We start from the raw sequence: 14,679 nt of genomic DNA on the forward strand, positions 1-14,679 counted from the left end.
ATCGTCAACGTCATCCACCGACTTTCTCCCTCCTTCCCTCTCGTGCTGTAGCCCCACTCGGCCCCGGTCACCGGCTCCGACACGGCCCGGGCACAACGGAGCTATTACATACCAAGATTTAATCGGATCGTTATGCCATGACCTCCCTCAAACCAGACGATTCTGTCCTTCAGTGAAGCAAACCTATCATTGATCATCAGGGCCACTGCCAGCTCTTGATACCTGCCGGACCTTGACACAATGTCAACTCTCGAACCCCGACCTCCATACTCAGAAGCTGAGATCAAGAACCTTTATCCGCCTCAATTACGTCTGCAACTCGTCCAGATCCTTCTCCGCCATGGCGAACGCACTCCTATCACCGCCCGCTTCACTTCCACAGGCCTTGCACCTTTCTGGCCATACTGCTCTGCAGCTCGTCGTTTAACCAGCGTCATTCTCGATCCTTCTGCCACCGACTCCAATGTCGATCCCGCCGACAACCCAGGCCTTACTGCTCTCGAGTGGAAGCGCCGACTCGAGACCTTTGGGCCTGATGATGCGCCCATCTTAGCCACTGGCCGCAATGGCGAGCTTGATGCTATCTGCGATATGGGCATGTTGACCGATCGTGGGCGAGAAACAACGTATGCTCTTGGCCAGCGCCTGCGCCATCTCTACGTCCATCAGCTTCGTTTCTTGCCGGAAAAGCTCGCTGTTGACACTGACACAGCTGCCATCTATCTCCGCGCTACACCCATACCCCGCGCTCTCGAGTCTCTTCAGCAAGCCTTCTACGGCCTCTATCCTCCCTCAGCTCGCGCCTCTGGCCTTCATCCTCCTACAATCCTTACTCGGTCACCTGCCGACGAAACCCTCTTCCCTAATGATGGCAACTGTCGACGCTTCGCTGCTCTCGCACGCGCTTTTGCTCAGCGCTGTGCTGATCGCTGGAATGACTCCGAAGAGATGGCATATTTGACAAAACGCCTCGGTCGCTGGATGCCTGAGGAACACCCATACGTTGCCGTGGACTCTCGGCCTCGCCTTAGTGGCATTATGGACACTATCAATGCTACAAAGGCCCATGGTCAAGCCACTCGGTTACCAAAAGAGTTCTACGATCCAGAAGTTAAGCGAATTATTGAGAAGATCGGCGTTGAGGAGTGGTATGCCGGATACAAAGAGAGTGAGGAGTACCGCACTTTAGGCATCGGTGGACTTCTCGGAGATGTTGTCTCTCGTATGGTAGGTAGTGCTGAGCACTCTACTGCTGATGGCGAGTATGAGCTGGCTCTCAACAAGAAGGTATCTACTACTACACCACAAACTGTACGATTTGGAATGAGCGGTTGTCATGATACCACTCTTGCTGCCACACTAGCCAGCCTCGGCGCCTTCAACGAAGAAGCCTGGCCGCCTTTCACAAGTCACGTTGCGATTGAACTATTCCGCCACGCCAATGCAGGCGCTACACCTCCTCCTGAAGTTTCTAAGCCAACTGGCTTCCTGTCTTTCTTCGGCCTGGGTAGTAAAGGAGCCCTCCATGCTGGACTGCCACCTCCGGGCATCGGTCGCAAGAAGACTCCAGACCTCACAGAGACCGAAAAAGAGCGCCTGAAGGGTTACTATGTCCGCCTGCGCTACAATGACCGCCCGGTGACTATCCCTGGTTGTGCACCAGTAGGCAAGCATCTCGATGGTGATGAGTCCTTTTGCACTTTGGTAAGCTCTAATACTCTTCCCCTTACCAATTCTGGAACCGAGACTGGTATCGTGCGTTACTTACCCTTCAACAGGAAGCCTTCAAGGAGATCGTGGATAAGTTCACGCCCATAAACTGGAAGCAACAGTGCCGTGCCAATGTAAAGGATCCAGCCTTTCCCCATAAGCCCGAGCCATCGGGATATTAATTGTGAAAATCATCTGCAAGCACATGGGAGGTAACCAAGATGCTCTCATATTTGACACTGCCCCAGTCCTGGAGACTGCGTGCATTTACCATTAAGCTCTAATCACATTCTGCTCTCAACGATCTCAAGACCTCAAATCGACAGCTATAAACGAATTAGGTACATATAAGACACCACCCATATAGAAGAACTGAATTGTCACAAACATAAATAGACATATTGTTAAGTGATCATATGATCTGCGTTCAAGACTGTAGTGCCTAACCTAACCTAAGACTCCGTAATAGACATAAACGCAGGTGATATATCCTCTCATCCATCCATCCCATGCTGAATCCTCTCCAGTTCAAACAGCGTCTCGTCTCAACCATGAGCGCTCCCATCTTTTGCAAAGGGGGCGTATTAATCACAAATCCCATTTCTTCCGAATGCTCTCTTCCTCTCATGAGCAAAACATCAAAAATCGAGACCAACTTGCAATACAAAAAAAGGTACACCGAAGGGGTAAATTATCAAGAAAAAGGGAAATCAAAGAATGAAGGTCTGTAAAGCCCCGAGAATCAAGGGCATGACGCCACAAGCGACGTCGATTACAACGTTTAAGCAAGTTTTTCGTTCAATCTCGCTCGTGATGAGAGTGAAAGCATAAAGATGCACAAGCGTCATTAGTTTGCAACTTCCTCCTCAACCCAACCGTTCAGGCCTCCTTGAATAGCAAGGCCAAATCCAGAACCCATGCCGCCATAACTTGCCTGGTAATGATGGCCTCGTCGTTGCTCGGTCTCAGCTCCGGGAATACCATTGGAGACATTTCCACCATTCTCAAATCCAGGAGCAAGTACAGGAAGACTGACCGCCCTGCTATGCTGACCTCGACCTGGTGCTAGCAAGCCACCAATTGTTGTAGCACCTGGTGCTGCACTGTTGGCCGGGTATCCATTTGAAATGCTCGCTGACTGTCCATGGCCGGAAACAGGTACTTGCTGGGACATGGCGAGATCGAGATCGCTAGGAGATGGCTGGGCGGTACCAAACAGGGCATTTTGCTGAGCAGCGATCTGCTGTTGCTGGTGATGTTGTTGCTGCTGGGCCTGGTGAGAGACCTGGTTCAAATACATCGTCAAAGGGTTGCTGTTGGCATTGAATAGAGCAGCTGATTGCTGAGGCGTGTTGCCGTTTGTGGGAGAACCGCTGTTCTGAGAGCCGTTAGGTGGAGGAGAAGACACACCATCTCCACGAGGAGACTGCGACTGCTGCATCTGACGAGGAGGGTTACCGCAACGATCTTTGCCAAAGTTGACCTTGAACTTCCTGTAGTCGTCTCGGCCTCGGATGGCCTCAATCGCCTTGATGGCGTTGGCGATGTTGGCGAAGTTTACAAAAGCACAGCTCTTCTCACGCAAAGTGTTGACAAGCTCAATCTCACCATACTCGGAAAAGTCCTGTCGTAGACGCTCCTCGGTCCAGGTTTCGTCAAGGTTGCCAATGTAGACGTTTCGGGAGGCACCACCGCTTACAGCCAGAGCGATGGCAGGAGGAAGAGCTCCGGAGTGCTTGCCCCAGCCAATCTTGAGGCGTCGGTTGTGGATCATGAGGCCCTGAATGTTACTCAGAGCGTAAAACGAAGCGGCAGCGGTGGGATCGATGAAGGTAACGAAGCAAATGTGCTTGTCGGGAATGTAACGGATGTGATGAAGGAGTCCTCCACGAACCACATTGCAAATCTCCTCAATGGTCGTCTCAGGGTGGATGTTGCCAAGATAGATGGTTCGGTTACCGAGGTTGTTGATGCCTCCAGCAGTCGTAGCGACGGCAGCAGCAGCAACAGATTGCTGGGCCAAAGCATTCGAGATCAAGTCACGGTCGGCACCTGTGAGCATGTGGGCGTATCCAGGGGCAATGCCCAGGTATTGAGCAGCATTTTGCTGTTGAGTCTTGGAAACATATGCGCAACGATCTTTTCCGTAGTAGACGCGGCGAGGGGCCTGCCACTTGGGCTCTTGAGGAAGCTGGGAGACAGCCTTGATGGCGTTGGCAATCGAGAGGTAGTGGACAAAAGCTATGTTCTTCTCGCGGACGATCTTGATTGTGTCAATGGCACCAAACTTACCCAGGTCCTCACGCAGTTCCTCCTCGCTAACTTCCTCGGGTAAATTGCCCAAGTACACGTTTCGTGAAGCTCCGGATTGTTGGACAGCCAGAGCAACCGAGGTCGGGACCTGGGAAGGCTTGCCCCAACCAATCTTGATGTCCTGGCCCTTGATGCAGAGCTTTTTTAAGATGGCATCGGAATGGAAGTGAGTGGCGGAGCTAGCGTCAAGGAACGAGATGAAAGCACAGTTCTTGTCGGGCAGAAGACGAACTGACTCGATTTGACCACTTCGAACATGACCAAGAATCTCCTCGGCCACAGTGTCCGGAGGGATGTTGCCAAGGTAAACAGTTCGGCTGGTTCCTGTAACAACACCGGATCCCATCGAGACGGGAGAGGTAGGAGGCAGAGGTGCCTGCATACCGAAACCACCAGTAGGGGACTGGGGAGGGTAAAATTGAGGAGCACCATAAGTGGATGGAGACACTATTCCCTGGTACGACTGAGGAGAAATAGTCTGCTGAACAGGGCTGGAGATACCATTCTGCTGCTGGTTGTTTCCCTGCTGTTGCTGAAATCCGGGGATGCTCTGAAACTGAGGGCTGGCAAAAGCAGCCGGTGTACCGGGCTGGAAAGGGCTGCCGAGAAGCAGCTGAGAAGGCAAAAGGGGGGTAAACTGCATATCAAATGCAGTACCCGGGGTAGCCATGTCCACTCCATTGTTCGAAGCCTGCTGGACCATAGGCTGAGGCTGGGTGTTGATCGAAGGGATGTTGCCTCGTCGAGGATGTCGGTCGGCGAAGCCAGAGATGTTGGAGTTAAAGGCGCCATGAGAGAAACCAGTATCGCTGTTGGAAGGCTTAGAGGCATGCCCGAAGCGGTTGGCAGGGCCATTAGGGGCACCCTGGCCAACGGGTCCATTTAGGTCTTGCATACCGAGCATATGAGGGGGGACGAGCGAGTCCCGCCCGACGTGCGACAGTACAGCCGTTTTGAAGAACTGGTTGTGCCCGAGTAAGGCACGGAGAGAGCTGTGAAGCTGGGGGATGATCCGACTGAAGAATCTCAGACGTTCCAAGTGTCTAGTTCACTGAAAGCAGAGCTGATTTTTCAGGAAATCGGTCAAATCACGAGAATCCAACGAGTCAAAGCAGACCGTATAACAATGCTAAAGCAACTAGTTATGCAGAATAAAGTCGATGAAATCGAGTATTATGAAGCGGATTGGCTTATTCGAAAGAGAACAAGTCAAAGCAGCACTGTAAAATGAAAAAGGTCGTTCCAGGAAGCGACCGTTTAGTATATATGGCGATCGAATTTGAAAGACTTTCGGCCGAATCGAAACCGTAGGGTTTGGTGAGGCTGAAGATGCAAAATAATGGTAATGGGTTGCAAGAGCGAGTGTATCGAAATGTCGAACGAGAAACGTAAAGCACGAGTGTGCGTAGCTTTGCAGAGCTGAGGATGATATCCAGGGATAAAGTGAGCTGAGCAGGTAAAAGTATTAATAAAGCAATATGGCCGAAACGAGTGTCGACGAAGCCGAAAAGTGTAGTCTCAACAGAAGGAAGAAGAACGACACTGCATCTGCCAAGGAGCAATCAATGAAAGCCCCAAGCAGTGAGTGAGTATGAGAGACGAGACTTGACGAAGAAGAGAAGAGACAAAAGTCGGCGTCGATGAGAGGACGGCACAGATGTGGAAGGAAGAAGGAGTCAAAGGAGGGAGGGAGAGGGATGAATTTCGATGCCGTCTAGGTTGACCTCCAGAAGATCAGGGACCAGGAAACACAGGGGGTGTGTTGGGTGAGCCTCAGGCCGACAAGTAATGTAATAGAAGCTCAAGTGATTAGCTGTGGGCGGTAGACCATAGCCTGGGCTGTAGGCTGTAGGTACAAAGAGGCCAGTCCAGTAGGTTGGAAATAATGCAAGGTAATAATGCTCTAATGAGCAAAGAGGCGCCAGGGAGGGAGAGAAAAAAAGGCCAGACAAACCTGGTAGGGAATGAGGTGGAGGAGGGTTCGGTGGGTGGGTGGAGTTGTAGATTGAGAAGGGATAATTATGAAATGAAAGAAGAAGAAATAAGGAGGAAAAGGTAAGGCAGTAGGTAGATGTTGGTTGAGGTTATGAGAAGAGGAGGTTGATAATAGGAATGGAAGTTGAAGAAGGAATGAATGAATCAATGAATGAAGTTAAGAAGATTGAGAACGGAAAGAATGATCAAAGACGACGACTTGCTGATCATGAAAAGAAGAGAGACAGGAAAGAGCTGATGAACGGCAAGAATGAATGCAGCAATCTGACGGTGATAAAATAATTATGTATGTACAATATCCATGCTAATACCTAACTCAGTGCCTCCGCTAACCAACTGCATGAATGAATAGAGTCATGAGGTGGTCAATTCACGGTCATGGTGGAAAGGAAAGAACACAAGAGACAGTGAGTAACTACAAGTGAGCGAGCGAGTGGATGCACAATTCATCAAACAACACATGCACAAAACACCAACACAAAATGAATGGTCGAGGCTAAAGGTGAAAGCTATTGGACTAAGACCGAGACGGGCTTAGAGGCTACCGACGACGGACAACGGCGAGCCAGTCAGGAACTGAAAGGAGAGGATTGGTGCATCTTTTCAGGGGGAGCTGAAGGCCAAGTCTCGTGGTTCAAAGAGACAGACTAGACAGAACAGAACAGACAACGCATTGCCTCTGCCTCTGCCTCTGCCTCTCTAGCCTCTCCACCTCTGTTGGGCTGTGGAGAAGGGGAGAGGCTCTGGGGCCTGGCTAGCCTGGGGGGAGCCAGGGGACATTGGACAAGGGGACCATTGCCTAAAGGGGGTCAAGGTTGGAATTGGCTGCTCCGATAGTTTAATGACCCTGACAGGGATCATGTCGATTAGTTGTCACTAAAGGTCGGTGACGGACTGAACCGAAGTCGTTGATCGTCAGTCAATACCAGTTGAGAATGACAATAGAAACAGCCTGAAGTACGTACGGAGTAAACCAAGTGTATCAGAGTATCTACGGCAAAAGGGTAGTTCTGGATAATGAGTTTCCATCAATAGCAGCCCTTCCTTCATCGCCCGGTTCCGTCGTTTGAAGATATCTAGCGTTAGAGATGTACATACATACATAATATTATATGCACTGCAATGTTACATACATACAGACATGCTTCCCCTTGCGAAACATGCAATCCAATCTCGTCCATCCATCCATCTGGGATTGGGAGACTGGACTGCTTGTCTCGGCTTGGCTTGCTTGGATCTGCCGGTGAATATCCATCCATACCACACGATCGATTCTGGGCTCAGGATCAGATAGGGGTAGCCAGTCGCCAGTCTGCTAGTATTAATTATTATTGCCCTCTGTATGTATAATTACTGTGCAGATAATTAGTTTTCAGGTAGGTCCTGATGAAAGCAGATATGACTTGTCCATTCTGAGCTAGGTCGGTTTTGTTTCGGGATAAAATAGCATGATGATGAAATTGAGAGCAAAGCAATGTTGAATAGACTTTGGATGCAGCATATACGAGAATCTACTCAATCCAAGAGTCACTGTAAGTGGAAACATTCCTCAACTGCCCGTGTCTCTACCACAGATCTATGACCATTACAGCTCATACGTATCCCGATTTTCGACCAACTTGTGATTACTACACATCCATTATTATCCACAGTTATTCCACAGTTGAACCTCCTCCTCACCCCTGGCACAAACTGGACCCCTAACTCATGTATCCGTACTCCGTAAGGCATGGATGGTTTATTTATTAATGGGTCTGACGGTCCGCCCGTTTCTTCGCGCTAAACTTGCTCAAAGCTCAAAGAGTAACTTGACCCGCGTCACTTGAAACGCTCAAATGCCCTCAGCGTGAAGCCTGTTTGACAGCTGTATCATTAGAGGTGCTCTTGCAGATCCAACAGAGCCTCCCTAACTACCTCCTATATCAGTCAATTCGTCGTAGCTTGGTCTAGACAGCCGCTCGTACAAGACATGCAGAACAAGCCCCTCTATGGCGGCTACAACACCCAATCTTTCCACATAGGTACTTCAAAGCTCTGTACAAGCACAAGTCATACAAGCGAGAAGACGGAAAAGAAAGACGATTCGATTCGTATTCTTCCCCTTGTTACATGGTCCCCAGTCGCCGTGAAACATCAACACGGGCCCTAGTCTTGAAGCATTTCACTCCCAGACACAATCGCCTCCAGAACATGGAAGTCAATTCTATTTTCGGAAGCGTCTCAGGCGCTTCGCAGACGCGCCACCCGCTTTCAATAGTTCTAGGTTGACGCTGAGAGTCTTGTTCTCCTGGTTGCGCATGATGTTCACCAACTCCCTCCCTCCCAACTGAGTGGAACAGAAACGTCGGTCTGAAAGTGGCATTTCTTTCAATGCTACTACTGTTAGTGGTTCCATTTCTGATCCCACGTCCCGCGATGCTACGGATACTGCGCCTGGACCAGCTACTACTACTACAGTACTATCCCATCTTGGCCAACTCCAGACCTCGCCTATCATCCCTGAGAGTGCTATGCCTCCTTTGTGCTGTCAGTGTCAAGTACGTACTTCCGTAATCCATCTGACAATCTATGTATCCTTGAGAGAACGTGACCACCTCAAGGATTCGTTGGTCATCTATTAGATCTTCAACCACGTATATGCCAAGCGAAACTCGTGGTTAACCGTTAGCGAGTATTTGCACCGAGCTCGATGGAAAACCATAGTTCGTCCACCAATTGGTTCGTACTGATAGAGTATTGGGTGTTCAATGTTCAATTGCGGGCACCACAGCTCGACCGTCTCCGTGCCACATCTGAGTTCTCTCAGGCTGCTCATAAGCCTTCAATAGGTCTGAGGGCTGTAGGACTCGAAGACTTTCGGTTGTTCCCTCGAACCGTTACCTGTAGTACAGACACGTACCCTTGATACTAAATGGGGTTGCACGGCGAGGCTTCGTAGTTTGTTTGCTACTGCGGGGAGATGGTCCAAATAGCCACTTATATATTATAGCATCCCAAGTCAGACTTACAAACAAAAGAAACCTTGTCCGCAAAGTCGTTGAGGTAGTTCCTCCTGACTCTTTCGTTGAACTTTACCAAGTTCCATCTTGTGATCCTCTCTGTCAGTCGACATTCTCAAAATCAGTGGCAGTATAGTTCAATGATTTCAATGATTTCAATGATTTCAATGATGATTTCTTCTGCTATAATATACGCCCTCTCCGTTTTATGTACATTCTTTTGACGTTGTCCAAACCCATGCAAGTCCTCATTATCTTTCATAACGCATAAAGCCATCCCCACTCGATGTCACTCACAACTCATCCTTAGCAGCAGCAGCATTGCCGCCATTACCTTCCTTTCCACCATCCTGAAGGCCTCTCTTGACCATAGAGCTAATGATCTCATACACAACCTGGGCAGCAGCCAGAGCGGTCTCCTCACCACCATTCTGGTAAGCAGGAGACACCTCAACAACATCAGCACCAACTAGGTTCAGTCCCTCAAGACCGCGAAGAATGCGGATGAACTCGCGGGTAGACCAACCTCCGGGCTCAGGGGTTCCGGTGCCGGGTGCAAAGGCGGGATCCAGAACATCGATATCGACAGAGAGATACACAGGGTTTTCGGTACCAAGCACTTTAAGGATACCGTCAATTATTCCCTTGGTACCGAGATCATCAATATCGTCGGCTGTGAAGCGGACCCAGCCCTGGGAGGTGTCGTCCTCGTTGTCGGCAAAGTCGTTACCTGAGAGCCTGGTGCGTAGGCCGGCATGAACGGAGCGCTCAGAGGAAGAGTTTGAAAGGAGGCCTTCCTGGTTGGCCATCCAAAACATTGAGCCATGGGTAAATTGGGTGGCTCCCCACCAGGAAGGATAGGCAGCTGGGTTCCAAGTATCGAGATGGGCTGTGACGAATGTGTTAATGAGGTTCTTCGCAAGATCGTTGTCCAAGGGCACAATGAACTCACCATCGAAATGCAGGACCTGGATAGGCTTCCCATGAATCTCGTTCAACGCTCTCAAAGCAGGGAGAGCCAAAGAGTGATCACCGCCCAGAGTCACCAGTCGAGCCTTGGGCGCAAGTGCTGAAACCGTCTTGCGGCGACCAAGCTGCTTGAAAGCCTGGGTCATCTGCTCGCGAGCAATATTGTTGTCGATGGGGGTGATAGAAATATCGCCACAGTCCACAATCTTAGCCCAGTTCTGGTAAGGGTTGATACCAGCGCGAGGGTTGAATCCACGCATGGATGTCTGACGAGCAGATGCAGAGCGAATTGCTCGTGGGCCAAAACGAGCTCCTGGGCGGTAGCTCACGGCCGTGTCGAAAGGAGCACCGACGATAGCAATATCGAACGGCTCAGTGGGTTCAGTGAGACACTTTACGTGGTTGAGATGGGCGAATGTGTTGATGCCAGCAAAGGGCCACTGCGAGGAGTCAGTATATGGACCTCCCAGGATAATTCATGATGATCTGATGTTTAATGAGACACTTGGAGCCTTCTCTACCAAGTGCCTATCACATACCTCATAACCCCATTTCTGCTCAAGCTCATCAAGTTCCTCCTTCGTCCACTCCTTATCATCATGATCATGAGAGCAAGCTGTAGCCAGGCCCGCCAAAGCGAGAACATTCAGGAGCTTCATGATGAACGGCAGTTGTATGTAATTCACCAATGAAGTCAACTTGCTTGCAAATATCACAACTTGAGAGTCACGGGAAAGAGAGAAAGAAGTAGGAGAAAAGAGAGGCTGCCAGTGAGGTCTATATAGTCACTATCTACGCTTCACCCTCTACCGGGCGGGCATCCGGCCCCACGAGTCAAGATCCATCAGATCAAGCATACCTCAACTCAAGGAAAGCCTCAAAGAGAGATATAAGGATCGCCGATTGGTCAGTCGAGGCAGTTCTGACCGGATAACGATCTCCCCGCAGTCGTCTTTCTTCCCCGCCTCGAGCCCTCTTGGAGGTTTGGGGAGCGAATTTGCCTGATTCAGGCATAGAATCGCACGTAGAGGCCCTATGATTTCACTTTTGGGTTGAGAGATAGTGACCAGAAAATGGGTCTTTGGTGTGGAACTAGGTTGAGATAGGAAAGTTGGGGCGACGGCACCTCATATTTCCCGGTGACATTTGGGTATGTAGGTAGGTATTCTTAACAAAGTCAAATCATCTTCAGCCGCTGATAAATTGTTAGTCAAACAGTTACTTACCTATAAACGGGGGCATCCTCTAACATTCTTCGACTTTGCAATATCAATTTCCCCTTCATCTCAAGTGTCGCTCTTACAGACATATCTCAAAGTTCTGTTGAGGGACAAGCTTCTTCCAGGTATCATAGGTATTCTCAGTACCGTTTTATGGATAACACATCTTTGTTCCATTATTACGCATCATGGTTAATAGACATCGCATAAGGCGTGCCCGTTGTCCGTCAAAGGGCGTAGTACCCTCCTTCATTCACCACATCTTACAGCACTCGAGGAGAATAGTCTGTCATTGTCTCAAACAGGATAGCACCCAAGACAAGTCACATGCCCCTTCTAACATCAACTGCCATGTCGATGCCTACACTTGATCTACAGTATAAACCGGCAGTTAGCCGGTCGGAAGGACAGTCTGGACCCGATGCAACTACCGAGCTGGCAGGCAAGGGTTTGCCTACCTGGTGCATTTCCCCAGGTCAAGTACATATGAAGAGCGTTGCCGAGATCTAACATACTTGCTGGTCCAGTTGAATGCAAGGACCATATGGAGTACCTCATGCCACTATGCTTCCTCATCCGCCGAAACATATCTCAGGGCAAGGCCACCACCGTTGGCAGTCGACATGATCCATTGAAAGATTCAAACATGAAATACAAAATTTTTCTATAACTTAGTATGAATCAAGACAAGACATTGATGTAAATCACCCCAATCGCCAAACTTTCCTATCAAAGCATTCCCGCCTAGATGTGTGAATCGTTGTCTTCGTCCGCTACCAGTCCTCTCTCTTGCCACTCGGTCCATCTCGCGAGGGGCAGAGAACAAGATGCATTGGATTCCAGCCTTAAGAAACTCGGGGAGACCACTGGAATAGGAGAGGCTTTTCGGTGGAAGCTCCGGCTGGGGGCTACGCACAGCGGCGCCCGGCAGCTCTCGATCGGTGGTGTCACCCTTTCAAACCCTTCTTCCTCTTCTCGTTGCGGAACAGGACGGCTGCTCCCCGAGTTTCGTTCCGTCTCTTAGTTCGCCTCACGCAAAGAACGATCACTCTCTTTGAAATCCATTTCGTTCCGTTCCACCAGCGCAGGTCATCCCAATGCTGTCTTGCCGTGCCTTCACCAAAGAACTCTATTCGTGCATGTCTACTGGGCATGTTCCTAACTCAACCAAAAATTCCCAGGGGAAGTAGGGGAAGGTGGTGTCATAGCTCGGCTGCGGCTATCCCATTTCCGTTTATAGGACGAGGCACTTGTGTGACTTCTTTTTAGGAGCAGGGGGCTCAAGTGCTGCAACGATAGCCTGTATAATGCGATCAGAACGTGTTTCAAGCAATGCTTATAGATGGGGAGAGTCTTCTAATCAGTAAAGACATACCTCGTCAAATACATCCTTGAGCTTATACTGGGTGAGAGCACTGCACTCAACGTACTTGACAGCACCCAGGTCCTTCGCCATTCGTTCACCATCCTCTCGTCGTACTGGTTGCATCTTTTGCTTTGACAGCTTCTCTCGAACACTAGGGTCGTCCCTCAAATCCACCTGGGTACCGACAATCAAACAGGGCACGCCGGGGCAGTGGTGGCGGACCTCGGGGAACCACTTCTCGCGGACGTTTTCGAAGGAAGCAGGCGAGGTGACGGAAAAGCAGACGAGGAAGACATCGGTCTGAGGATATGAAAGAGGCCGCAGTCTGTCATAATCTTCTTGACCAGCGGTATCGAACAACCCGAGAGTGTACGGCTCATCTCCTATCCTGTAAGTAATCAGCAACCCTTCTGTGACTGACCGAGTTGCCGTCCATCAAACATATCCGCAGATCGCCCCCTCTTATCACGGAATCCATCACACTGCTGAAGCCAGAAGTCGGTGATGGCTTTTCACGACTGAAGACGTTCATTGCAGGTGGGGAGACCCTGTGGGGGCGCTGGTGTCGATCGATAGGCGTGCAGGTAGACTCACATAACCGTAACTGCGTAGTTGTCGAAGACTGTAGGGACATATTCGGATGGAAACTTGTTTGTTGTGTAGCTGATGAGAAGACAGGTCTTTCCAACAGCACCGTCACCGACGACGACGCACCTACAAAAAAGGGGTAAACCGGATTAGCCTCAAGAACGATTGTTCGAATGGCGGACAGGGTAACGGGCATGCAGAGTAGATGCGCAGGCATGCTTAGGGTGCTTTGCCGTAGGACAATCTCGGTGTAGAGATAAAGCAAGCAAAGGGAAGCAAAGCATCGCATAGTATTGCGGCAGCACAAACCCAAGGGATGAAAACATACTTAATAGTTGCGACAACAGCCATTGTTCCTCACGAAAGCTCCTCGGTAGGAGCTCGTCTATGTTAAAGTGAAATGCAGGCGGTCGAGTGGTCAAGCTCTATTGGCGGGCGGATGCGCGCGACTACGACAAGAGAGCGGGGGGGTTGCGGAGCGGAGAAAGTCGAGTCCAAATAGGTGTCGGGGAGAACAGGTCGAAATAAGGATGATAAGTCGAGCGAAGGCGAATATGTTGGGGCTGTACTGTTTGATGGCGGATTGAGGTGGTTGAAGACAAGTCAAGATTGCGGTGGATGCGGCTTTCGGTAGGTCTAGGTAGCGGATTGGTATGGAGTTGCGTTGAGGTGCGCTTTGGTTTGGTTCGGTCTGATCTGGTCTGGTTTGGGTTCTGGATCTAGGCCAGCGAATGGGTGGAGGTGGAGAGCCTGGGAGTAACTGAGGAGGCTACCTATGACCGTCGACGGAAATTTGAAACCTGCAACAAGAGGTGAGCGGGAGTGTAAGACAGACAGACACGATTGATTGATTGATTGAGGTGCGACTAACTACCAGCAAGCAGGGAAAGGGTCCAGTCCAAGCAAAAAGAGAAGAGACACAGGCGCTGGCAAGAGTTAAAAAGAGAGGCACAGGCCTTGTACAGTGTGGTAGTGGGCCTCGATGAAGCAAAGCAGCAGCAGCAGCACAGATACCGCTGCAGAAAAGCAAGCCAGGCAGGAAACCAAGGCGAAGCAAAGTTGAGGTGAGGTGAGGTAAGGCAAGGCAAGGTAAGTAAGGCAAAGTAAAGCAAAGGGACCAACACCAGTAGCTAAGTAGGTAGCATTAGCCTGGAGGTACCGCTACCAGCACAAGGAAGGCAGCCTAGCCTAGCATGGGGCAGGCAGAGCAGAGCAGGGGATAGGAAATGGTATTAATACGGGGACGGGGAGAGAAGAGAGGGGGAGGTTGGAACGCTCAAAGCCAGGCCAGGCCAAGCCAGGCCAGCACCTCTCCCAGTTCCAGGTTTAGCCTAGACAGACAAGCTTGCATCCAATGGTAGGTCTAGTACTTTAACGTACAGCCAAGTACACCTGTGAGAACCGCCAGGTTAGCAGTACAGCAAAGTACCGCCTCTACTCCGTACTTGATGGGCTCTTAAACAAGCAAGCACCAAGTAAAAGAGGCCAGGCCGATGTGGATTGGGGAGGTGGATGCGTT

At 50.2% G+C, this 14,679-nt stretch overlaps 4 protein-coding genes across 4 annotated transcripts; 1 reads left to right on the forward strand and 3 right to left on the reverse strand.

Moving 5' to 3' along the window:
* Positions 1-240: 240 nt before the first annotated feature.
* On the forward strand, positions 241-1,892 carry FTJAE_11250 (acid phosphatase; the record flags this gene model as incomplete). Its single annotated transcript, XM_037344174.1, has 2 exons — positions 241-1,704; positions 1,779-1,892. The coding sequence occupies 2 exons, from the start codon at positions 241-243 to the stop codon at positions 1,890-1,892; spliced, it is 1,578 nt and encodes a 525-aa protein (XP_037201682.1).
* Positions 1,893-2,557: 665 nt separating this feature from the next.
* FTJAE_11251 (RNA recognition domain protein) lies at positions 2,558-4,918 on the reverse strand (the record flags this gene model as incomplete). Its single annotated transcript, XM_037344175.1, has 1 exon — positions 2,558-4,918. The coding sequence occupies one exon, from the start codon at positions 4,916-4,918 to the stop codon at positions 2,558-2,560; it is 2,361 nt and encodes a 786-aa protein (XP_037201683.1).
* A 4,392-nt stretch (positions 4,919-9,310) lies between these two features.
* On the reverse strand, positions 9,311-10,645 carry FTJAE_11252 (agmatinase; the record flags this gene model as incomplete). Its single annotated transcript, XM_037344176.1, has 2 exons — positions 9,311-10,426; positions 10,526-10,645. 2 exons carry the CDS (start codon positions 10,643-10,645, stop codon positions 9,311-9,313), a joined length of 1,236 nt encoding a protein of 411 aa, XP_037201684.1.
* Positions 10,646-12,440: 1,795 nt separating this feature from the next.
* FTJAE_11253 (cell division control 42) lies at positions 12,441-13,511 on the reverse strand (the record flags this gene model as incomplete). The annotated part of the gene is made up of 4 exons (XM_037344177.1): positions 12,441-12,506; positions 12,582-12,960; positions 13,167-13,286; positions 13,489-13,511. 4 exons carry the CDS (start codon positions 13,509-13,511, stop codon positions 12,441-12,443), a joined length of 588 nt encoding a protein of 195 aa, XP_037201685.1.
* Between the last annotated feature and the right edge of the window lie 1,168 nt (positions 13,512-14,679).

This window comes from Fusarium tjaetaba (assembly GCF_013396195.1).
Source record: "Fusarium tjaetaba strain NRRL 66243 chromosome Unknown NRRL66243_c0000277, whole genome shotgun sequence".
NCBI classification, from domain to species: domain Eukaryota; kingdom Fungi; phylum Ascomycota; class Sordariomycetes; order Hypocreales; family Nectriaceae; genus Fusarium; species Fusarium tjaetaba.